This window comes from Lissotriton vulgaris, unplaced genomic scaffold (assembly GCF_964263255.1).
Source record: "Lissotriton vulgaris unplaced genomic scaffold, aLisVul1.2 SCAFFOLD_409, whole genome shotgun sequence".
NCBI lineage: Eukaryota > Metazoa > Chordata > Amphibia > Caudata > Salamandridae > Lissotriton > Lissotriton vulgaris.
The window spans coordinates 641,094-667,901 of record NW_028244340.1 but is presented as its reverse complement, the minus strand read 5'-3'; the positions used below and the strand labels follow the sequence as shown (position 1 = coordinate 667,901).

Here is a 26,808-nt window from a genome sequence, read left to right as displayed (position 1 = left end):
GTGGTGGAGCGTGGAGTGATTGATTGATTGCTAGGAAGGGTGAAGTGCAGTGATGATGAGTGATGAGGAAGTGGAGCTTGGTGATTAGTCTGCAAGTTGTAGATGTCCGAGCCTGTCAGTGGAGAGTTAGAGAATAGAATAGTTATTCGGGAGATTGACTGCTGAGTGATCGATAGGTAGATTGTGGAGGTTAGAGAGGTGGTTGACTGGATGCGGTGGAGCACAGCAGGTTGAATGTGGTGATGGTGAAAGTCAGAGCGATTATGGGGGTTGTAGATTCATTCAGTGATTAAATGTGAAGAGTTAAGGCTGCAGAGTAGTTGTGGGAACTGGTGGAGCGAAGTCAGGTTGATTTAAAGGTGGTAAAGTGCAGGGTGGTTGATGCGGATAGAATGCAGCTCAGTATTTTCTTCAAGGCGGTGCAGCTCAGGAAATGATGGGACAATGGTGAAACACGCCTTGATTGACGGGGAGGTGGTGGTGTGCACACTGTGATAATTGATGGGGAAGTAGAGCCCAGAGAATTGATTTGGAGATTGTACTAATAGTGATGGTTGACTGGGAGATGGTGAAGTTCATAGTGATTGATGCTGTGGAAGCGCGCATGATGATTGGAAGCTGATGGGCCTGAAAGGTGGTATGCAGTATACTTTATCGTTCAAGCCATTTCATTGTTTTCAGAGTCTGTTCTTGCAAAGGACAGCCCACCAACTCCTAGCATGTACAAGTACAGACCTGGCTACAGCAACAGCAGCACTTCTGGAGCGATGCCACATTCTGCCAGTGCCAAGGTGAGTTGTTCATAGCTCCTTTTTCTCAATGCGTGTGGGTGTTCACTTCTGTTTGCCTATCCCGAGTCACCATGTCCACATCCAATGGCTACATCCTACGCAGTCTATCACAGAACCCTAGCCTTGTTCACTAGTGCAATAGATATCCTCCAACCTCATGTCTGTCTGCCTCCCAGGACTGGACTGGAATTAATTCGGTTTCTTTATTAATATTCATAAATTCTATATTTGTCTCGCCAAAAGTATGTTTGAATTGATACCTATCTAAAAGCAACATTTTCTGGATGTTCTTTTCAATGTTTCATATCAGATTGAGAACTAACCATAAACAAATAACTGGACTGACAAGCCCAGTTGTAATTCTTCCTTTTAGAGGATGAGAGGGTCAATGCTGGCCGTGTTCTGTAGCAGCCTCACGAGAGAGGTTTACCTTTGTCTCTTGAAAGCAGACCGCTTTCTTCAACTCCGAGAATACAAGTCTGTGCCGATTTGGTTAGGATAATTTTAGTTTTTTGGTCAGGTATAGAAATGGCCTTTAACACTTTTTCTTTCCTTTGTCCTGAAGCTACTTGTGAGGATTGTTTATGATTTTAATTGTTACCATAATAGTAAACCACCTTCCTGGGATCCTCATTAACATTTTTTTAAATACATTTTTAAGCCTCTTTTCAGGCTACACTGACAGAATTGCTTTCTTCATTTGAAAAGAAGCAAATTAAAGAAAGTGGAAGGTTAAGTGATCACCACCACCCTTTTGTATGCCATTCTTTGGTACAAATGTAAGTAATTGGCAGGAACAGATTTAAATCTGACACTGCTCTTATTAGGAAAGCACTAGTTTCCCATCATGCTGTGTTCGAGTTGTTAAACCTGTAAAATGGATCTCTAAGCCGCTAGGCTTTGCATATTTGTTCACGCTTTGATAAGAAATTATTTTTATATCTGGTCTTTTCTGATTTTTTTCGATGTCTTTCAAAGCAAGTGACAAGAAATATTTTTTTCTTCATTATTGGCTGGCTCCGCTTTTTGAAGGAGTGCCTTCCCTGTTTATGAAGTGCTATTCTGGGGATAGACCCTGCAAACTAGTCTGTAATTTAGTGTTTGGGTTTTGATTCAAACACACAAAAAGCCTGATTCTTACCCACTCATATAGAAATTGGTGTTTTAAGTTTCAGTTGAAAAGCACTTATCCAGTATTAGGGGTATCTTTCATAGCCTGAATCATTCCCTGTCGTCTGGGTGGGAGTCCCCAGTACATAGAGTAATGTCATATAGACATATACATAGTAATAGGCCAGAGGCCTCTCATTAGTAACATATCATGTCCTTTTGTAGAAAGGACCAAACTTTGGCCAAGAGCCAATCAGCTATCACCACCCCCTAGAACCTTCCTGGAAGCTCTGCTCAGCTTTCCTGTATTTCTGGATTTTTCCCACAAATTTTCTCTCAGAATTTATTCTCTGTGAGGGGTTTTCAGTTCACCATGACTGATACTCCTAAAAAGGGGCTTTTTAGACCTTGTGCCTTTTGTGGCAAAAAGCGGTTTCATGTAGATGACAGGCATGAGGACTGCCTTTATTGTCTCTACCCAGACCACACTGTTAAGGATTGTAAAGTCTGCCGCACTTTTTCTGCTAAAACTCTCAAGGACAGAGAGGGACGCCTGTTGATCTGGCTTCAGAGACTGAAAGATAAGGACCAAGCAGTCTCTTCAGGTGAGAGTGAGTGTTCCATCAGGAGTGCACATTCCTCTCCTAAAAGGCCTAGAATGACATCCCCAGGACCATCTTTGGAGCCACCTCAAAAGAAGACGGCCAAGTCTTCAGAGGTTCATTCAAAGGCCGTGGCTGTGAAGGTTTATCTTCAGGATTCTACTCCGACCTTCAAGAGACCTTTCATGACGTCTTCAGCTCTGCCTGTGACAACATCAACAGCAACTATCTCCACGTCGGTGGCATCCTCCTTGTCATCCACGTCGAAATCCTCGTCGTCGACGGGTAGGTCTGTTTCTTGTATCATTATGATCAAGAAATCATCTACGACGCCACCGTCGACGAGCTCTTCCATGTCCACGAAATCAAAATCGGCGTAGTCGACGAAAACTCCATAGTAGTCGACTAAATCCATAGTCTACGAAATAATCATCGTCGTGAACGAAAACCTCATCGACGACAAAGGCTCCATCGACGTCGACAACTATATCGTCGACTAAGTCGTCGACGAGACCGTCGACGTCGACGACGCTGTCGACGACGAAATCACCGTCAACGACACAATCGACGACGACACCGTCGACAACTGCATCTGGATTGATTTTCGACGTTCCTCCATCGACGACCACCCAGTCGACGAGCTCGACGACGATAGTCTCCTACCTTGAAGTATACATACACGCACTTTAAGGTTACTAAGCGTACTCTGACGCCGGAATTGACCTCTCCGAGCAGAGTCCAGGCACTATCACCTGCTTATCTACTGGACACTGAAGGAAGATCTTTCTCCTACTTAGCGGCCAAAACCTGGAATTCCCTCCCCACTCACCTCCGCCTTACACAGAACCACCTCTCCTTTAGAAAGCAGCTAAAAACCTGGCTATTCGATAAGTAATCCACCCACCCTCCCCAAGCGCCTTGAGACCCTCTGGGTGAGTAGTGCGCTATACAAATTACTGAACTTGAACTTGAACACTCCGATGAGGGCTCCATGTTCCAAACTGCGACCAGCCCATCTCAACTACACGTAAAATTTCATGAAAGTTCAGATTGTGAAGACCAAGAACAGGATGAAGTGGAATACCAGGAGGAATACCAGCCTCCTCCTCCTCCACAACCTATGGTGTGTCTTCCCGCATCCATAGTGACAGATCTGCAGTTCTTGATTGCGGACTACAATCAAAGGTTTCCCTCCACTCCTCCTCCACCGCCAGTAGTGTCACCTCCACCTAGACCTCGGCCTCCACCTCTAGTGCTTCAGCCAGATCCTGCTCCTTCGCGTCCTCCACCATCCTCAGATGAGGAAGAAGAAGAGCAACAGCAAGAGGAAGGGGAACTCCAGAACTCACATGACGAATGGGAGTACTACGTCATTCCATGTCCAGCATCCCCTGTACCAACGCAAGCGGACTCGCCCCCGGAAGACATTGGAGGATTCCATAATATCTTGGAAAAGGCGCTGTTGCGTTTATTTACGATTTTAAGAAACCATTCAAAAAGGCTGTACGGTCCATTCCTATACATTTGGGACCGAGGGGTTAAATTCATGCAAAACCCTTCATCTTTGCCCCCAGTTCTTCCCAGACTGGACAGAAAATATAGGGCTCCAGACACGGCTCCAGCTTGCCTTACTGGCCATCCCAAGCCGGACTCGGTCATTACTCAGGCAGTGCAGCGCAAGTCCAAAAATCCATCTGCTGCGCTGACTGCGCCACCAGATAAAGAAGGACGAAAACTCGATAACATCGGAAAGCGGTTTTCTTCTATGTCAGCACTAACAGTGCGTGCTTCAAACTCTATGGCACTGTTAGGACGCTACAACAGTCAAATGTGGGCTGATATCGCCCCATATTTGGGATCACTGTCGGAGGAACAGAAGGAAGAAGCAAACAAAATTCTCTTAGAAGGCGAACGGTCAGCCTTTGAGATGATGGATATCGCATCCACAAGGTTCCGCCAGCTTCCGGGAGCTGCAGTCCTAAGGCGCGACAAGGTTGGCTCAAAGCAACGTCTTTCCGACCTGAAGTACAGACTAAAGTCCTAGACATGCCGTATGATGGCCAACTTCTGTTTGGACAACACATTGATGAAATGCTTCAAGGTATCAAAAAAGATACTGATACAGCAAAATCACTGGGTACCCTCCAGTATAAAAATCCTCCCTTTCGGGGCTCCAGAGGGAGAGGTCAATCAACAAGAGGTGACTTTCAAGGGTACAGATCCTCGTACAGCTCAAATCAGCAGTACAAAACCCAGTACCAACAGAGACAACGACAACAACAGTCGTCCTACAATAAGTCTTCCTTTCGTGGTCGAGGAGGAAAGAAGGACACAGCCAGAAGACAATGACTTCTCTCTGCCACAGGTCTCCGCTTCTTCTCCGCCTTGCAAGGTTGGAGGAAGAATTTCATCCTTCCTACAAAATTGGAGACCGATTACAACGGATCGGTGGGTCCTCCAACTTGTTCAATTCGAACACTCTCTGGAGTTCGCGGAAACTCCACCTCAAAATCCTCCACACCCAATGCTACACAAGAATCTGAGCCTGCTACAATTGGAGCTCTCACTAATGCTCCAGAAAGGAGCAATAGAAAGAGTCCCCCGTGGTCAGAAGGGCAAGGGGTTCTACTCCCGATTCTTCTTAATTCGAAAGAAGGAGAAAAAATGGAGACCTATATTGGACTTAAGAGATCTCAACAAATACCTCAAAAAACAGTCATTCCGTATGGTGTCCATCCAGGAGGTACTGCAACTCCTCAATGCGAACGACTTCATGGTGTCTTTAGACCTTCAAGACGCATACTTTCATATACCGATCCACAGGAACCACGAACAATACCTCAGGTTCGCTGTGGCTGGCAAACACTACCAGTTTCGGGTATTGCCCTTCGGCCTGAAGTCGGCACCACGCATTTTTACAAAATACCTGTCTCCAGTAGCAGCGTACCTCCGGGAACAACATCACCAAGTCTTTCCGTACTTAGACGACTGGCTCCTCAAGGCACCTACTTTCGCAGGCGTGACCAAGTCCTCCAAAGCCTGTCTTTAACTTTTCAACGACCTGGGCCTTACTCTCAATCAAGAGAAATCCGTCCTTCAGCCTTCCCGGCGTCTCACTTTCCTAAGCGCTGTCCTGGATACAGCTCCAATGAAGGCATTCCCTTTGCAGGAACGTCAATCCAAGCTGACGTCTTTGGCCGCCCGTATACAAGCCAAAAAGAACATCACGGTGCGCCTGTACAAATCCCTGCTAGGGATGATGTCCTCGAACATCCTGTTAGTTCCACACTGCCGCCTTCATATGCGTCCCCTTCAGGAGGCGCTATCCACTCAATGGATCCAATGTACAGGATCATTCGACGATGTAATCCGAGTGACTCCTCCCATGGTCCAAGCTCTACACTGGTGGATTCACCCACAGAATCTTATGCAGGGTCTACCTTTCCTACTTCCAGTTTCGCCACATGTCATAACCACAGATGCGTCCTTAGAAGGATGTGGTGTGTTCTTCAGGAACTCCAGATCAACGGACAGTGGTCCCCTGCAGAGAGACAACTGCACATAAACCTTCTCGAGTTAAGAGCAGTTTACCTGGGGCTTCGAGCGTTCCTGCCACGGATCAAAGATTCCCCAATGCTTGTGAGAACAGACAACACCACCACAATGCACTATATAAACAAACAAGGGGGGACTCTCTGATGTTGTCTCAAGAATCTCAAAAGATTTGGAACTGGCTACTTCTAAACAACATTTCCCTTCGGGCAGAATACGTCCCAGGGACGGACAATGTTCTGGCAGACTCACTGAGCAGACAACGCTTTGTATGCCACGAGTGGGAGCTAGACCAACAACTTCTCAACTCCATATTCTCCTGATGGGGCAGGCCTCACCTGGATCTGTTCGCGACCAAACACAACGCAAAATGCCAACATTACGCAAGCTGGGCATCCCCAGAAGGGATCTCTAGGGAATGCATTTTCGATTGCATGGTGCAACGTCTTTGCATACGCATTTCCTCCATTTCCCCTGATTCCCAGGGTCCTCCAGAAACTAAAGGCAGAGCATTGCACCCTGATCTTGATAGCCCCAGCGTGGCCGCGCCAACACTGGTTTACAGAGCTTCATCTCCTATCGCTGGAACCGCCGATCCCATTCAAACCGTGCCCAACTCTCCTCATGATGAACCATGGGCAAGTCCAGCATCCGGATCCAGCATCTCTCAAATTATCGGCTTGGCTCCGGAGTTCAGAGAATTCCAAAACTTAGACATTCCTCAGGAATGCAGAGTGGTCTTAGCCTGGGCTCGGGCCGACAGTACCAACAAGACGTATTCCCTGAAATGGAAAAGGTTCTGTATATGGTGTAAAGCAAACAACATACACCCTTTTTCTTAGTCACCTGCAAAATTCTGCCTTACCTTCTTCATTTGGCACACTCAGGGCTGGCCCATGCTTCAATAAAAGTTCACCTGGCGGCCATATCTCGTTTCCGACGTTCCTCGTCTGGTGCTTCCCTCTGGTCCAGCAGACTTGTTAATTTCTGAAAAGCCTGTTCAGGACGTTCCCTCCGGTGAGGACTTTACCACCTACCTGGCAGCTTAACATTGTGCTTGCTCAGTTGATGAAACATCCCTTCAAGCCAATACACAGAGCTGACATCAAATACTTTTCCTGGAAAACCGCTCTCCTACTAGCGCTTACATCGGCAAGGCGAGTAAGTGAACTCCAAGCCTTCTCCATTCAAGACCCTTTCCTACAGTTCAAACAGGACAGAGTGATTCTCAGGACTAACCCTAAGTTCATTCCTAAGGTCCCATCTAACTTCCACCTTAACGAACCTATAGTCTTGCAGACTTTCTTCCCAAATCCACTTTCTGCAGCAGAGAGGTCTCTCCACTCTCGAGACCTCAAACGTTGTCTGAAGTTCTACATCCACAGAACAGAACAATTTAAGAAATCCAACCAACTCTTTGTTGCCTTTAGCAGACCTAGAAAAGGTCTTCCATTGACTAAGCAGAGTATTTCACGTTGAATCTCTGCAGCTATTGCTTTCTGCCATCAACAAGCAGGACATCCTCTGTATTCCAAGAATCGAGCTCATTCGACTAGAGCGGTCTCAACCTCAATGGCGCTCTTTGCGGGAGTACCCGTCATTGACCTATGCAGAGCGGCGACATGGAAGACGCTGCATACGTTCACCAGGCACTACTGCTTGGATAGTGAACTTATGAAAGATGCAGCAGTAGGACAAGCTGTGCTCCGTCATCTATTTCACTAGAGGTGAGCCTTCTCTCTTTTATCCCACCTTCCTACTGTCTACTTGCACATTTCTCTTTTATATGGTATTTTGGTACTTTTTATATTTCACAATTGATATGGAGAAGTGTGGCTCACTGGTTAGAGGAGGCAGACCTGGAAGCAGAGGTCAGCCCGGGACCAGGGTTCAATTCCCCGCCTCGGCGGGTCTTGGGCTCAAAATTCCACGGACTCGACAATTCTCGCTCCGGTGCCTACTCGATTCACGGGTTCACACTCTGCGACTCTGGGCAATAGCTTGCTTAATCTCCACAACGGCTCCTCGTGGTGGGATACTTGGCTTTCACCTTGTGGATACCCTGCCGGGGTTATCTCACAGGGGAATACCAGGACAGGTTCCCTAAGCAAGCGCTTAAATACCGGGTCTGTGATTTGCGCTATATTATCTATGAAAGATACCCTTAATACTGGATAAGAAATGCGTTACTTACCTGTAACTTCAGTTATCCAGTATTGGTATCTTTCATAGATTCAAGGACCAAAATACCTGGAAAGAAAACTCTATGACTACCGTCCGACTAGAACCCTCAGATCTTCAGACAAACACCTCCTAACAGTCCCAAAAGTCCACACGGTCAGAAACGGGGACAGATGTTTTTCTAAAATAGGCCCAGCAACATGGAACTCACTACCACTACCAATTAGAACCGATTCAAATCATAAAACATTCCGCAAGAATCTGAAAACCTGGCTCTTTTAGACCTCGGTCAACCTCCTACCCAATCTTCTCACGAATTTCTGCAAGCGCTATGAGACCTATGGGTGATTACGCGCTATACAAATTCAAAATGCATACATACATACATGCAACCCACCCACCTCCCCTGGAAGGGCTCACCTTGGTTCTCTCAGTAGGTACTACTTAGCACTGTGCTTACGAAAATCTGAGGGACTAGGGCTCCTTCCAGGAAGGTTCTAGAGGGTGGTGATAGCTGATTGGCTCTTGGCCAATTACAAAAGGACATGGATATGTTACTAATGAGAGGCCTCTGGCCTAATACTATGTATGTCTATATGACATTACTCTTTTTTATGTACCGGGGATTCCCATCCCGACGACGGGGAATGATTCAGGCATGTGAATCTTTGAAAGATGCCAATACTGGATAACTGCAGTTACAGGTAAGTAACACATTTCTTTCCTTTTCTCCTGAGCCTCTGACTGTTCCACGATGGCTCCTTACATGCTCACTGTGCAAAAGGATCACCAGAGGCCTGTCCTGGAAGGGACTGCTCAGTGAAGGCAGTGAACATCTGCCTGGGCACCCTTAACCCCAACTTGTTGAAAGATATACGGTCCTCAATCACCTGTGTGGTAAATTGGGAGATTTGGCAGGTGCAGAAGATCCAAGGAGCCTAAATATAGAAGTTCGGACTCTGAAAGCAGCTGGCTTTAGCAAGAAGCCAAACTTGTGCCGTTGTTAAGGCAAGGTGGTAAGTTTCAGAGACTTGTCATAATCGGCACACAAAAATATGGATGGCTTGTAGTGTGGAAGGAGTAGTGCACGTCTAAATCTGCACCTGCATGCCTAAAACATCTCTGCTGCAAGATCTTCGTGTTCTGGAGTAGCATGCAAGCGTTCACTGCAGCTCTGCAGCATCCTCCTGACTTATCCGCAGCATTGCTACCCCCTCACATGCGCAATCAGTGTCTCGATCAAAAACCTAGGGTGTACAGCCAGGGCCACGCAATCATGCACATTGTCCATGTGTAGCCCAGAAGTGACATCAAAAGGGGTGAAGGACATATGGCACATGCTACTTTGCAAGCAAATCTCATTGGTCATGTTTGGCACTGTGGTACAAATTAGGTGCGTGCCATGTTACATGCCCAACTCAGAGGACGGTTTATTGTGCCTGTATGACATCGAGAAACAACCGGACACGCACCTTGGGCGCATTATGGTACACAGCCCACACCATGACCTGAAAACAGACCATACAAACAGAGTTTCACAAAGTGGAGGACATGTCTGGCCATTTAGCACACACTGCTCACTGAAGGAAGCACAGGTGGCAAGAGCAGCAGGGTGACACTGTAGATAACACACAGGCTTGTCCATAGAGACAGAGAAACACCAATGGGGGAATGCCTTTTTTAAGATGCATTTGTATGGAAAATATTAACCTGCTTTACTGAAGTATTGTCAATCCTTGTGTAACAGATTCACCTGCTAGAATATAAATACCACCTGTGAATGCGTTTTGAAGACACTATAAAATAGTTTCTGGAATGTTTTTTGGTGCTGAAACATAAACACAGATATAAACACTGATTTTAAGAACTTATGAAAACACTGGAAGGTACGAACTCGAATTCACTAAAAATGGATAACAGGAAGCTCTCCGTTACTAAATATATGTTCATATAGCAGTAGAAAGATTGAAGAGTCCAACACTTTGATATATTGCAGAAAACACTCCAAAATCTTATAATAGATCAGGTTTTCTGAATTTTAGACTGTAACACTGCAAAACACTTCTGAGTAGTACATTGCTGAACCTATGCCCAAACCGCTGCTCACATGTCTTAGTAAAAGAAACATGCAGCCTGGTAGGCTTACATTATAAGAATTAAGACAAAAGATAATATGAAAGAGACTGTAGTTATAGATTCCTTACCTTACCCCCAGGCATCAGACTGGATCCGGGGAGATTTTTTCTTTAGCAGTACCCCTGCGCTCCGGTAGGTGGGTGGCATCGGTCAACTCCGTGTCTGTCGTTGGCGTCGTGGTCACTAGAATGATGTTGCAGTGTCTACTTAGACGCCGCCCCTGCCCGCTGACGTCAGTTCTTTTTTTTTCCGCTCCATCCTAGCGCAGATCCGGAGAGAGCTACCCCTTAGTCACTTTTTGTCTAACTTTGTCTCGATTTTTGTCGACTTTGTTTTTTAGGCTGTCAACTCCTCGTGTATGAGGGCTGGCCCATCGTTGGACCGTTTTTAAACCGTGCGGTGCCTGTAACCGCCTGATGTCAGTTAAGGACCCCCGCCTCGTGCACCTTTGGTGCCTGGAGCGTGACCACGACCCGAAGTTGTGCTCTGACTGCCGGGCCATGAATCCTAAGTCCTTGCTAGCGCAGTCCAGAAAAGCTCTTGGAGGCCTGACTGTCAGGCTCCACGCCGATCGAGGTCCCGATCGAGAGGATGATCTTGGGACTAGTCACGGAGCGAGCATCACCATTCGTCATCCAAGTCTTTGCACTCCTCTGGTAAGTCGAAGCACACAAAGTAGGCGAAGAAGCCCTGTCGCCCTTCTCGGCTGATGCGACGCGGGACCCGGAGCACTGTCACTCTCCAGCTCAGTCTTCGGAGCCTGCTCCTGGGACAGCTCCGCGCTTCCCTCCTTTTCCCAGACCCGGAGTCTCCCCTGTCCAGCTTCGAGATTTCTGCGAAGCGCTTCACAGCATCTTTGGACAGCCCGACTCTGCTGGTGTGCCTTCGGGCCCACAGACTCGATTGGGGGCCCTGGGCCTTTGATGCTAGCTGCTCTGGCAACAGAGGGCCCCCGAGGATCCATGCCTCGAACCGGATCGACCCCTGTCAACCTCTTGGTACCTTCCTAGGTGCCGATTCCAGTAACAACGCCCCTGGTGCCAGTTGTGCCCCTAAACAGCGCCAACCCCAGCCTCACCCCGACTTGGACACAGCACCGCACAGACGTCGGTGCTGGCACCGGAAGGTACGTTGGTGCCTCTGTTCATTCCTGGTGTTCACTTCAGGCCTGAGTGGCAACCATAGGAGGGCGAGGAGGACTGGGAGGGGTCTTTGGACCCTTTAGCATACCAGCTTGAAGCGCCGGACTGGCGAGAGGACTGGGTTATGCCAGTGGTTTGGATAACACCCCAGACCTTGACATGCTCAGGCCCCACCCCCCCAACAACCACAACAACCATGTCTATGGTGGAAGGAGCTGCATACACAGTGGTGCTGCGTAGGGTGGCTGTGGTCTTGGGACTGGAGTTTCCTACAGTGGCAGTCAAGACTATCCTCCCGACAGGTGCTTCAACTGGCAGCAGCCTCTTCAAAGCCCCTTCTGTCTTTTAATGAAGCCCTCACCAACGTCCTTCTGGGCACTTGGTCCAAGCGCAGCACAAGGCTCCTGTTGACAGGATGATTGCCTGACGCCACCGCCCGGCGACAGTCGACCCACTTTTCCTCTCCCAACACCCGACCCCCGAAAGCTTGGTGGTCCAAGCCTCGTCCTCTAAGGGCGCATTCGCTACTCCTCCTCCAGATAGGGAATCCACCTTAGGAAGAAGACTGCTGTTGCTCACACAGCCAGGTCTTGAGTAGCCTCCTGAAGGTCAGAAGGTCTGCAGTAGGAGGATGGGGAGGGCTTTCCAGGACTTGGCTTTGAGGTAGGAGAACAATCTGCTGCCGGTGGTGAGGGCGAGGTCGGCGGAGCCAGGTGTAGAAGGTGAGTCGTCTGTTGTGTTAAGTTGGTCCAGTGTTGTGAAGTGCCATGTGTGCGTGGGTGGGGAGCTTGAAGGCGATCCTCTTGTTGACAGGATGCCAGTACAGGTCTCTCAGGTGGGGTGTGATGTGGCTGTGGGGAGGGATGTCGAGGATCAGGCGTGCGGAGGCGTTCTGTATGCATTGCAGTTATTTCAGTAGTTTGGCCGGGGCTCCTGCATAGAGGGCGTTTCCGTAGTCCAGCCTGCTGCTGACGAGGGCCTGGGTGACTGTTTTTCTTGTGTAGGTGGGGATCCACCTGTAGATCTTTCGGAGAATGCGGAGGGTGTTGAAGCAGGAGGATGAGATGGCGTTGACTTGCTTGGTCATGGAGTGTGTTGAGTAGAGGATGACTCCCAGGTAGCGTGCGTGGTTGATTAGTGTCGGTGCTGCACCCAGGGCAGTCTGCCACCAGGAGTCGTCCCAGGCTGAGGGGTTGAAACTGAGGATGAAGACCTCTGTCATGTCTGAGTTCAGTTTCAGACGGCTGTTCATCCATTCAGCGATGGCTTTCATTCCTTCGTGGAGGTTGGTTTTGGCGGTGCGAGGGTCTTTGGTGAGGGAGAGGATCAGGTGTGTTGTCGGCATAGGAGAAGATGTTGAGGTCGTGCAGTCTGGCGACGCGTGCGAGCGGGGCCATGTAGATGTTGAACAGGGTCGTACTGTGGGATGATCCTTGGGGTATGCCGCAGATGATTTTGGAGGCTTCGGATCGGAAGGGGAGGAGGTGGACGCTCTGGGTTCTGTCGGAGAGGAATGTCAGTAGCCTTGAGGCTCTACGCCTGGTTGAGGATGTCTGGTTTCTCTGGGGATGTCCAATCCACCTTACAGGTTTGCCCTTTGATGGCATTCACCTTTACGGTGACAAGGCAGACTTGGCGCTCAAGTGCTTCAAGGATTCTAGGGCTATGGCCAGATCCTTGGGCCTCGCTGCAACCTCTCGTCCCACGGAGTCTGCTTTTCGTCCCTTTCCTGGGTACGGAAGGGTTACCCCACAACGTTTGACCCAGTCTAGCCAACGGGTCACGCAAGCTACCCAGCCTGTGCATGGCTGCGGAAGTGGGACCCAGTGACACGTGTCTGTGGGCCAGCGGGCTGGCCCCAGTCCACCCATACCCCCCTGCAGCAGCCTCCAAGCCCTCCTAGTCCGACCTTTCAGGGCCACCAGAGGCCAGTCGCCATCACCTCCCCCACTGGTAAAACATCATGTCGGACAGGTGGGTTTTGCAGATAGTCCAAAGGGGCTACTCCCTCCCCTTCGAGACTACCCCTCCCTACATGCCACCATCCTTCCATTGCATGTTGGAGGATCACTTGGCCCTTCTCCGCCACGAAGTTGCAGTTCTCTTGGCCAAGAAAGCTATCCAAAGGGCCCGTGTGCCAGAAGTAAGTTGTGGTTGCTACTCCCACTACTTTCTGGTACCCAAGAAGAACAAAGGCCTGCGTCCAATCTTAGACCTCAGGGCCCTCAACTGCTTCCTCCGGAAGGAGAAGTACAAGATGCTCATGTTGGCTCAGGTCCTGCCTGCGCTCGACCCCGTGAGACTGGATGGCAGCGTTGGACATGTGGACACAAACTTCCATATCCCCGACCTGCCAGCCCACAGGCATTACCTACTGTTCATGGTAGGACACAAGCATTTTCAGTTTACCGTGCTCCTCTTTGGCCTTACCAGCGCCTTTCGGGTGTTCACGAAAGTGATGCCGGTGGTTTAAGCTCATCTGCGCAGATCAGGGGTTCCAGTCTTTCCCTATCTCTATGACTGGCTGTTGAAAGCGGGATTGCCCCAGGCTGTCGTCTCCCACCTCCAGACTACGGTGGACCTCCTACACTCGCTGGGGTTCACTATCACGGTGCCAAAGTCACACCTGACTCCCTTTCAGAAGCTCCTTTTCATCGGAGCAGTTCTGGGTTTATGCTCCTGAGCAGCGAATCCGGGATATTCGGGCTATGATACCGATTTTCAGCCTCTATCCCACATTTCGGTGAGGGTGACCCTGAGTCTGCTGGGCCTCATGGCCTCCTGCTGGTGGTTCATGCCAGAAGGTATATACGGGCTCTTCACTGGGACCTAAAGTACCAGTGGGTGCAGCATCAGGGCGATCTTTCCGACTACGTCCAGATCTCGAAGGGGACTGCGCGTCAACTGCAATGGTGGCTAATAAGCCAGGCGTTGATCAGAGGCTGATCCCTCTCCCTTCTAAACCATACTTCACAGCGTCACTCTTTGGATGGGGCGCCCATCTGGGAGAGGCGGAGATCAGGGGCGCCCGGCTGAGTCTGTGCTCCTTATCAATCTGCTGGAGCTCCGGGTGATTTGCCTGGCACTGAAGGCATTCCTTCCCTCTCTCAAAGGAAAGTTGATGCAGGTGTTCACAGACAACACCACTGCCATGTGGTAACGCAACAATCAGGGCGTGGTGGTGTCGTGGACCCTATGTTAAGAGAAGCTCTTCGTTTCTGGACATGGCTGGAACATCAGGGCATGCCCCTGGTGGTTCAACACATGACAAACGCCGCCGGTGACTGGTGAATCATGAATGGCGTCTTCACTTGGAGGTGGTGCAAGGTCTCTTTCAGCGCAGGGGAGGCACTTGGTTAGATTTGTTCACAACCGAAGAAATCGTGCAATGTCAGCAATCCTGCACGTTGGAATTTCCAAGGTGGCACTCCCTCGGCAATGCATTTCGTTGCGAGTAGAACTGTGGCCTCCTGTATGCCTTTCCGCCTGTACCACTTCTGCCCAGAGTGCTGAAGAAGATCAAGCGCGACTGGGCTCAAGTCATTCTTGTGGCTCCTGACTGGGCACGAAGAGTCTGATACCCACAGCTCTTAAACATCAGACTGCCTCTTCGAGAGGATCTTCTGTCGCAGCAGCAGGTGAGTGTCCTCCACCCGAACCTGTACAGCCTCCGCCTCCTTGCGTGGAGATTGAGCGACGACAGTTGACAGCTTTTGACCTTCCTCCTGAAGTCTGTAATTTTGGCAGGCAGACGTCCCTCCACTAAGACTGTATACTCCTGCAGATGGAACAAGTTTGTGGCATGGTGCACAGTAAAGGCTGTGGATCCCTTTTTCTGCTCCTCCTTCGGAGTTTCTCTTGCATATTCTTTCTTTGGCCCAGCAGGGCTCTGCTCTGGGCACTCCTAAAGGCTACTTTTCAGCCATATCTGTTTTTCAGATCAGTTTTCTCTTTTCAAGTCCCCTATTGTAAATAGATTTCTAAAGGGCATTAATCACTTCTTTCCGCCTTCTCTATTCATAATGCCCCAGTGGGACTTGAACCTGGTCTTAACCTATCTTATTAGCACGCCCTTTGAGCCTCTTCTCAACTGTCCACTCAGGCTTCTCACTCTGAAGACAGCGTTCCTTGTTGCCATCACCTTTGCTCGCAGAGTGAGTGAACGAGCTTCAGGATGTGGCTTCCAAACCTTCTTTTCTTGCTGTTCATCCGGACAAAGTAGTCCTTCACAAAAGGCCCTCTTTTCTTCCGAAAGTCTGGACCCAAAACGTGCACTGTCTTTCTATCTCGACCGTACAAAACATTTCCGAGTGGACGATCAACTCTTTGTTCGATATGTGGGGGCCAAGAAAGGTCGGGCTGTGCAAAAATGCACCTTCTCTCATTGGGTTGTCCTCTGCATTAAAATCTGCTACTTCTGAGCAAAGAAGGAACCCTCAGTGGGACTGCGTGCCCACTCCACCAGGGCAACCATTATAATAATGGGGTAACCCTAAAGGTACTGGACCTGGGTAATTACTAGTATAAACAAACAATGGTCCAAGACCCAATTTTTTCAAAATGAGAAATCAAAGATTTAGCAGCTCAAGGTGTGCATAAAATTCACAACCCAACCACAATTAAATGAAAAACAAAAGAATAGGCAACAGTAATAAATTCAAGCTTTTTATGCATTTAATCCATGCTTGGAGTTCAGAATATTATCTACAGTTTTTTTACATTTTATATACAATGCCCCGTATCAAGAGCGTGCAGTAAAAGAAAAGAAAGTGTCAAAGGGCGTGATGGTGATGAGGTGAAAAAAAGAGAACAGAAATCACACAGAGTGTATAAAAAGTTATTCTGTATTATTCAAAAGAAATAGTCAACAAAGGACTAGAGCAATAAAACCTGGCCACATTAGTAGGTCAAATATACAGTCCTTAATGATGTTCATGAGACATTAGATGTATGAATGTCTGCACTGAAGGGAAGATAACATTAGTGGTCCAGGTATTCTTAATTAAGTGTCGACGTTTCGACTCGTCTTGCGGCCTTGCGGTTAGTTATTCCTGGGCCATGCGAGTCTTCTTCAGGACGGATATAACTGGGCAAGGGATCAAGTAGATGACCCTACAGAGAATACAAATATCAATGAGGACTGTTGCCTATTTTATATTAAAACCTAGGGGAGGGTTCAGAAATTGGCTTACCCTTCACAAGTTGGGGTGGGCGTGATATCCCCAAGGTAACTCAGTCTTTACAAATTGGAGAAGGTGTTGTAGAGGTCCTCTGAAAAAATCAAAGAGGAACCTATACGTTACAATAATGCAAGCTCAGTGGAAAAAAAAAAAAAAAAAAAAAAATTGCCAGGATGACCAGTATAAGTATATAATTATTACCTTTTGTATGTGCATGAGGTTCCTATGTTAATCATGAGACCATATAAGGAATATGTCTTATTGCTCTAGTCCTTTGTTGACTGTTTCTTTTGAATAATACAGAATAACTTTTTATACACTCTGTGTGATTTCTGTTCTCTTTTTTTCACCTCATCACCATCACGCCCTTTGACACTTTCTTTTCTTTTACTGCACGCTCTTGATACGGGGCATTGTATATAAAATGTAAAAAAACTGTAGATAATATTCTGAACTCCAAGCATGGATTAAATGCATAAAAAGCTTGAATTTATTACTGTTGCCTATTCTTTTGTTTTTCATTTAATTGTGGTTGGGTTGTGAATTTTATGCACACCTTGAGCTGCTAAATCTTTGATTTCTCATTTTGAAAAAATTGGGTCTTGGACCATTGTTTGTTTACACTCCACCAGGGTAACAGCAGCTACTACTGCCTTGGGGCGTGTAATCTCCCTCCTTGACATCTATCAGGCGGCCCCGTGGGCATCTCTGCACATGGTCACCAAACATCATTGCCTGGACAATCAAATCCGGAGAGATGACTACTTTGGCTGCTCTGTTCTTCAGGACTTTCTTGTGTGAACTTGGTTCATAGTCCCACCTCCGGGGCTTGCATTGCTGGCTTATCTATTCTAAAGGTAAGGAATCTATAACTACAGTCTCTTTTAGATGAACAAGTTACTTACCTTCGGTAACGATGTATCTGTAAGAGACATATGTAATTATAGATTCCTTACCGCCCAACCCATCCTCCCCATTATGCGAACTCACTTCCAGGGCCCTTGTTATGTGCACCTGTGATCAGTGTCTTGCATGGCTCTGCCCTTCTGGCGTGGAAAGTCGTGTCAGAACTAACGTCAGCGCACAGGGGCGGCGTCTAAGTAGACACTGCAGCGTCATTCTGGTGAACACAATGCCAACGACGGACGCGCAGTCATCCAACGCCACCTACCGACTCGCAGCTGGCGGTGGTCGCAGCTCATCTGCGCAGATCATGGGTTCCTGTCTTCCCCTATCTCGACGACTGGTTGTTGAAGGCGGGCTCGCCTCAGGCAGTTGTCTCCCACCTCCAGACTACGGCTGACCTCCTGCATTTGCAGGGGTTCGCCATCAACATGCCGAAGTCGCACCTGATTCCCTCTGACGCTCCTCCTCATCGGAGTGGTTCTGGACTCTGCACAGTTTTGGGTTTATCCTCCCGAGCAGCGAGTCCGGGATATTCAGGTTATGATTCCGATCTTTCAACTTCCATTCCGGGTTTGTCAGGATGACCCTCCGGCTCCTGGGCCTGATGGCCTTTTGCTAGTGCACCATGCCAGATGGCATATCCAGGCTCTACAGTGGGACCTGAAGTTCCAGTGGGCACAGCATCAGGACAACCTGTCCGATAACGTCCAGATCTCCTAGGGCACTGCATGACAATTGCAGTGGTGGCACACGAATCGCGATTGGGTCAATGACAGATCCCTTGCCCTTCCCCAACCGGAGCAAACAGTTGTGACGGACGCGTCCCTCCTGGGATGGGGCGGCCACATGGGAGAGGCGGAGATCAGAGGCCTCTGGTCTCCTGCAGTGTTAGGGCTCCACATCAACCTTCTGGAGCTTCGGGTGATCCGGTTTGCAGTGAAGGCATTCCTTCCTTCTGGGGAAGAGTGGTGCAGGTGTTCTCGGACAACACCACCGCCATGTGGTACTGCAACAAACAGGCGGGTGGGGTTGTGGACCCTATGTCAGGAAGCTCTGTGCCTCTGGACTTGGCTGGAACACCAGGTCATTTCCCTGGTGGTTCAACACCTAGCAGGTTCTCTGAACTCCATGGCAGACGAACTCAGCCGCTGGTGCATGATGGATCACAAATGGCGTCTGAACTCTGACGTGGCGCAAGGTCTCTTTTAGAAGTGGGGCGAGCCTTGGTTAGATATATTCGCCACCGAAGAGAACGCGCAATGTCATCAGTTCTACGCGTTGGAATTAGCAAGGTGGCACGCTCTAGGCGATGCTTTTTGTCGCGAGTGGAGTTGCGGTCTACTATAAGCCTTTCTGCCTATACCACTTCTACCCAGAGTGCTGAAGATCAAGCGCAACCGAGCCCAAGTTATTGTTGTAGCTCCGGACTGGGCTCGAAGAGTATGGTATGCCGAGCTACTCAGCATGACCATCGATCCCCTGATCGGACTTCCTCTTCGGGAGGATCTTCTGTCACAGCAACAGTGGACGATCCTCCACCCACACCTGTCCATCCTCCACCTCCTTGCGTGAAGATTGAGAGGCAGCCGTTGACATCTTTTGACCTGCCTCATGAACTTTGTGATGTAATCTCGGTGGCCAGGCGGCCCTCCACTAAGACTGTATACGCCTGTAGGTGGAATAAGTTTGTGGCATGGATCCCCTTTCTGCCCCTCTTTCAGAGGTCCTTCTTTTTCTTCTCTTTGGCCCAGCAGGGCTCTGCTCTGTGCACTATCAGGGGCTATCCCTTGGCCATTACAGCCTTTATACGGCTTCCAGATCAGCCTTCCCTTTTCAAATCCCCTGTTATAACTAGATCGTTAAAAGGCATTACTCATCTTTTCCCTCCTGTTCCTTTCATAATGCCTCAGTGGGACTTTAACCTGGTTCTGACATATCTGATGTGTGCTCTCTTTGAGCCACTTCACAACTGTCCTCTTCGTCTCCTCACTTTAAAGACTGCTTTCCTGGTTGCCATCACCTCTGCCAAAAGAGTGAGTGGTTCAGGCTCTTTCTTCTAAACCTCCTTTTCTCTCTGTCCATCCGAACAAAGTTTTTCTAAGGACTCGTCCATCTTCTCTGCCAAAGGTTGTCACTGACTTTCACATCAGGCAGACCATCACTTTGCCCACTTTCTTTCCACCTCAGCATCCCTCGAAAAAGGAAGAGAAGCTCCACCGTCTGGACTCAAAACGTGCGCTCTCATTCTACCTGAACCGCACTCAATAGTTCCGGGTAGATGACCAGCTCTTTGTTGGCTACGTGGGCACCAAGAAAGGTTGAGCCGACCATCTCTCAGTGGGTCATTCTGTGCTTAAAGGCTTTTTATTCTTTGGCTAACAAGGAGCTTCCTGTGGGGCTATACGCCCATTCTATTAGGGCGATGGCAGCCACTACTGCTTTGGGACGGGGTGTTCCCTTGCATGACATCTGTCAGGCAACTACTTGGGCCTCGCTCCACACGTTTAACAAGCATTACTGCCTGACCAGCCAAGTCCGGAGAGACGCGTTCTTTGGCTGTTCTGTTCTCCAGGACTTTCTGGTGTGATCTTGGTTCGCAGACACACCACCGGGTTTGGTATTGCTGGGGAATCTCTTCTAAAGTAAGGAATCTATCACTAAGTGTTTCTTTCAGATGCACAAGTTACCTATCTTCAGTAACGATATACCTGTAAGAAACATTAGTAGTGATAGATTCCTTACCGCCCCACACATCCTCCGCGTTCTGCTAACTGATTTCTAGGGTTAAGGTCATCCCTTTCAGGGCCCTAGTTTCAAGGCACCAGTGGTCAGTATCTTGCATGGCTCTGCGTTCCTGGCGCGTAAAGTCGTGTACAGACCTGGCGTCGGCGCAAGGGTGTCGTCTAAGTAGCTTCCACTACGTCATCTCGGCGACCACGGGCCCAACGACGGACGCGGAACCTCACGATGCCACCTTCCGACGCGCAGGGGTACTGCTGACAAAAACGTTCCGGATCCAGTCTGAATCCTGGGGGTAATTCTAAGGTAAGGAATCTATCACTACTAATGTTTCTTACAGATATATTGTTACCGAAGGTAAGTAAATTGTGCGTCTTTTACAGATACATCGTTACTGAAGGTAAGTGACTTGTTCTTACTGAAGGTAAGTGACTGGTTCTTCTGTCCCTTTAAGACCCCCAGAGTTTCCACTATCGATGGTGCCTTATACTGGCAGTTTCCTCACAGCTCCTCTTTTCCAGCTCATATGAGTAGGAATCCTGGAACACACTGGCTGTTTGCACACCTTGTTTTCCAAAGTAATTCTCTTAGAAATGTATTTTTTCTGCTTTCACTCAACATCTTTTACATCTGATAAGGACACAAACCCTTTTTCATTCCTTCCTTTTCTTTTTCCCTATCAGAATGCCCCCCCTTTTTGTTAAGTGGTCTTCTTTGGGCAGAAAGAAAGCTTAGTCAGACTCGCTGTGTGTGTATTTTGTCTGTATTCTTTTAAGGATTGTGACTTTTGTAAATTAAAACAAAAGACTATAAGAGATAGAGAAGAAATTAACCTCTGAAGTGAAGAATATATGGGGGAAAATAGAAGGAAAGACCTGAAAATCCCCCAGATGGCATTCTTTCTGCACTCGGACAGTCTCCAGAACGCCAAAGGACCTCCCACAAAGGGAGATCCGAAAGATCTGAAAATAGACAGTCCTTTCACTGTCGAAAACCACAATGTTGTCAAGTCTTCCTCCTGACATGCTGGCAGTCAAAGACCTGCCCAACTTTGACAATATGGTGCAATCATTGTCACCATTTAGTATCTCTTCATGGTTGAAGATCTCAACTGCGTCTGTTTCACCATCAAGCCATACTATTCAGTCAGCATCACTACAATTATGCCACCCATCAACGTCACCTAGATCGATTTTGACATTCTCTTCTGCCTACCTAAAAAGGCTAAAATTGTCCCCCGTTGCGGACTTGTCTCCCCAGATATCGGGCCTCCTCACTGTATTATCCTTACTGAGGATCTATTACAGACCATACTGCAACCTCTGAACCTTCTTCTCCAAAGGTGATGCCAGGACCAACTTAATTGTCACCTATTCAGAGAATGCAATTGTTGTGACAACTATCTCTAGATTGCCATGTTCCGCCTCAAGCTCTGTGCTCTCCCTTGAGAAGACGGATTCTCCTCTCACCCAGGAGGCCCAAGCAATACAGATCGCCAAGGGTATTATCTTCATGCTCTTGTTTACATAATGGGCATTTGAGATCTTCATATGTACAATTTTAATTGCCTGAAGGTTCGTCAACGAGGGTGTGTCTGGTGGATGACATAGCCACCTTTCAGGAAGTTCTGGCAAGAGGATCTGCAAAATTCAATATCCCTATGGGAGCACTCCAAGATAACGGTGTCTGCAATCAAGGAACCCCCTCAGACACGTGAATCATCTAGCCCCTCCTTCCATTGATACCAGGCTTGCTAGAATTGGCAGAGTAGAATTCTTAACACTGGCTATTCTTAAAGCATCAACATCAAGGCTATTTTAGAAATATAAGCCTCCTCAACAGGATCCAGATTTGCTCAAGTCAGACACCAAGCCAGACTATGCAATACTGCCATGAAGTCAACTTGCAGTGTTCTTATTGTGTGCCTGTTTCTACTCCGAAATCTAACACATCACAAAACATTCAGGGCCTTCCATCTTCAGGCTTTTCTTTGTATGGTTAGCATCCCGAAGAAGAGATGGTCAGCATGAAAAATGAGGCGTAAATAATCAATGTGGTAGCTTTGAGGAGAAGAGAACATTCTTCAGGTTCCAATTCAAGCATAGAGACTGCTGGTACTACTCTTGGAGGGTTCAGTCTCTTTGCTGCACCCTTTGTGTAACATCAGCAGAAACAGAACGGCCAGAGATCTCACTAGCTGTAGAAATACTCTCAAAACAAGACTGTTTAGTCACACCGATCCAACACTTAAGGATGGCCGCCCTCCAACCCCACCATTGATGCCTCAAAATCCCCTTCACCGCTTGCCACTACAGTGGAGGCAGGCACATATTGCGTCTATGCATGACCAAACACTAGATTGAAAAGGAAAAGATTTGTATGATAATCCTTCATCGGATTTTCCTTTACCTCAGGCAAGGGGATTGGATGTGATCTACAAGACGTCTGATTCTACATCCCAATATCAAAAAAAGCACTAGAAGTTTCTGATCTTTGTAGGCATATCACAGTACCAATACTAAGTGCATCCTTTTTGTCTAATCTGCCAGTCAAAGGTTTTTAAAATGCATGGCAGTAGTAGCAGCCTACTTTCAATGTCAAGGAACATTTATCTACCCGTAGCTAGACAATTGTCTGATAAAGGCTCACAGAAAGTAGAAAAACAAGGTCACTGGTTCTGAGACAAGGTTGAGAAATATCCAGAAGTCTGTGACATTCAATGTTCAAGTTCTGTCTTGGCCCCAGACAGAGTGCAAGGAAAAATGATTCCTGCAGATGAAAAAGTGGCATTAATCTGCAAGATATTTCGAACAGCCTGACAGATCTCTCCCTACTGGGGTCAATAACTTCCTCCATTTACATTGTCCACAATGTGTCTCTGCATATGAGACCTCTCTAACAGTATCTAGCAAATTAATGATCTCAGAAGGAGAACAGTTATGACTACAAACTTGTCTTATCAGTGACAGCAAAGCAGTCTCTTTCACAAGAGAACAGATTTTCTCCAAGGAGTCATGTTCCATCAGGAACCTCTAGCTCGAACAATGTGACAGATTAATCCCTTTCAGGATAGGATGCACATCTTAGAAATCTGCTTGTCAGAAAAAGAGAGCTCCCTCTACATCAGTTGCATGGAAATGATTCAATCCCTCTAGCTTCCAAGGCCTTTCTGGTGACAGGTAAGATTCATATTCACCCAGACAACTGAACAACCATGGATTCCCTGAACAAGCGGGGATAAGATGAAGATTTTTACCCCTGGAGTCCCATAAGATCTGGCTCTAGGCCTTGACAAAGGGGGCTTTAATTAAAGGCAATGCACTTACCAGCAGCACTGAACAACAAACCGATTTCATCTGTTGATTGTCTGAGGCAAATTACAGGAGCGTCCGGACTTCAAGAACCAGGTTTATTGGGCCGTGCCTTTCCTCCAATTCCATTGATGCCCACAATCATACTGAAACTCTGACTATGACGCCAATAGCCTCTACCATGGATCACCTTTAATGACCTTGAAAAGACTACAATGGATTCAGAACTCGGCTGCCAGACTACTCTTGCATATCAAACCACAAGACCACACCTCCCCTGCCTTGAAAGCCCTGCGTTGGTTACCGGTTGCCAGAAGATCCACGTTCAAGCTGCTTTGTATTACCCACAAAGCAATACGTGGAATAGGACCACTCTTCATCAGGAATAAAATCATCAAACACATTCAACAAAGGAACCTACGCTCTAAAGGAGCATCTCGCCTCAAAATCCCACCATACAAGAAAAAAACAATGGGTGGCACATTCTTCTCTGTTCAAGCAGCCAAACTATGGAACTCTTTACCCCCCAACATAAGATCCCGCTGACAACCACCTTATCGTCAGAAAACTACTCAAGATCTGGCTCTTCCCCACATAAGCACCATACGGAAATAGAAATTCACAGCATATCCCTCTGTATATAAGCATTTGTTTTCACTATAGATATGTACCTATCTTTGTGTATTACTTTATAAAACATGTAAAACAATTATGTTAAGAGAAGAAAAAATAATAATAATAATATTCATCAATAAATAAAAATCATTTTTGGTCTACATGTACATACTTCCATTGTACATCTATGTACCTTCCATGTACTTGGATCTGTGTGTCTGTTAATTTTCTCCTGAAAAAGCATATCCAATGCACTACCCTATTTCTGTAGTAGGGGATCTCTGTGTATAGTCATAATCTAGTGAATAGTCCCGCCCATGTGCGTGGACCCCGGCAGTCAAAAATAATCTCTTAAGTTGTCAAAATAATGCAGAAAACTGCAAAGACACTTAAGAGAGAATTTAAAGACAAATAATGCAGCCTATATCTACAGGCTACACTGTCCAGTACTTCGACTAGAAATTCCACCAAAAAACACCACACACAGCACAGCCTGCCAGTTTCTACCATAGAGAAACTTGCCTCCCCCAGTCAGAGACTCTGGAATGATAGAGAGGAAGGTAGGGACAGACAAGCCACATAGGCTGCCATTATGTGGCTTAAATAGGATACTGTGCCTTTAAGAGAACTTTCCAGAACTTCTCCCAGTATCCCAGAATGCATAGCAGGTCCCTCTACTTTCAGTTCTTTTTTCCGGCTCCTGCTTACAGGACCCTGGCATTGAGCTCTCCCTTTTTCAAGGGTTTATTGGAATTTTTTGACACTTTTGAATTCTAAAAGTGTTGCAGTTTATTTCTTAGTGTTCTCTTCTCCCTTTTTGTGCTGTTTTAGGCGTTTTAGGGCTCTAAAATGCCTGGCCTTTTTGATAAGTGCCCAGCATGTGGGAGGAAGAAGGCCAAGAGTGATCCCCATGATGTCTGCATCGTGTGCCTCCCTGAAGATCATGTCCCTGAGGATTGTACCATCTGCCAGCAGCTTTCTGCTCGGACTCTGAGGGACAGGATGAAGATCAGGCTTTCTGGCCTTGAAGAGAGGCGTCTGCAGACTGCAGGTGGGTCTGGGAAGGCTCCCTCTGCCCCTGCCGAGGCCTCTGGGGGGCTCCCCGGAGGCAGGAAGCCCGGCAAACTGTCCCGGTCTCCGTCGATGGCATCGACGACGACGTTGAGAGGGATGACGGCGGCGTGCTCCCCTTCTCCCCGGGGCTCCGGGTCGAGACGGCGTGGCGGCTCGACGTCGAAGATCGTGGAAAAGTCGCCGTCGAAGCCACCGTCGACGTCATCGTCTTCGTCGACGTGTAGGTCTTCCTACCGACGCCGAAGGCGTAGTGACAAGCATCGACGCTCGCCGTCGAAGAGGCATCGACGCTCGCCGTCGAAGAGGCATTGACGCTCGCCGTCGAGGCGACACCGTCGATCGGCGTCAAGGTACCGGTCGACGTCGAGAGCATCAAGAGGACGGCGACGTTCGTCGTCTAAGACGGGACGCTCGACGTCGAGAAGGCGGCGTACAGCGTCGCGGAAGGAGAGGTCGACGTCGAGGAGTCGACCTATTTCTCAGCCTATACTTCGCTCAATATATCTTCTAGCCCAACCTTTCTGACTCACCTCAAACTTCTTTCTACTACTCCTTCTAATGCACTACCCTATCTCTCATCCTATAGATCTGTCAATATATCCTCTACATCCACTCTCTCATTTATCCCAAACCACTACTATGATCGCCAAAATAACCTTTTCTAGACTCTCTCCTGCGCTACCCCTCCTTGCATCATCGGACACCTCTTTTTACTACACCGATCCCCTAAAACCAACATTTTTAAACTCTGCCCTCTGACTCCTTCCCTCCAAAACTCCTTTTTACTCATCCAAAAACTTCTTCCTACTGCTAAGACTTAAAAAAAAAAAAGTTAAAAAACCACTTTTATCCCTCCACTATCCTTTTTCAATCAGAATTAACAGACTAACATGTTTCACTTCTCAAATTCCATATTCCATATTCAACTATACTAATATACTGCCCAAATAACTGAATAACATATCTACTACTCAAATTACTTCATATTTATACTATACTAATTTTTAACACTAATCCTTTATGGGTTCCGGAGTGGCGTGCTACTCGCCAGAAAAGCGCTTCAACACCCATCAGGGGTAACAAGTGCTATATGAATGCAAATCTTTCTTCCCCTTTTATCCATCCGCTGTCCTTCTCACTCCAAGTAACAGACAAATATCCACCACTGAAATTACCTCATATTTCACCATATCAATTCACCACTAATCCTTTATAGGCTCCCTGAATAGCATGCGTCAACAAGCGAGCAATAAATAAATACAAACCTTTGCCCTCCTCTATCTTTCTGCTATCATTCCAAATCCAAATAACTGACTAACCTATCCACCACTTAAAATATACTTGCATGTTTCACTATACTAATTCAACACTAATCCTCTGGGGGTCCCGGAGTAGCGTGCTACCTGCCGAAAAAGCGCTTTGACGCCTCGTCAGGGGTAGTAAGCGCTATATAAATGCAATTACAATAC

General features: G+C 47.6%; 1 protein-coding gene across 2 annotated transcripts in view; it reads left to right on the top strand.

Moving 5' to 3' along the window:
- Positions 1–26,808, top strand: part of LOC147667594 (palmitoyltransferase ZDHHC5-like) — a 483,616-nt gene that overhangs the window by 370,562 nt on the left and 86,246 nt on the right. For both annotated transcript variants that reach the window (XM_086948798.1, XM_086948797.1), the window contains exon 9: positions 682–791. In XM_086948798.1, coding sequence (XP_086804924.1) covers positions 682–791 — 110 coding nt within the window. The remainder of the gene's footprint in view (positions 1–681; positions 792–26,808) is intronic.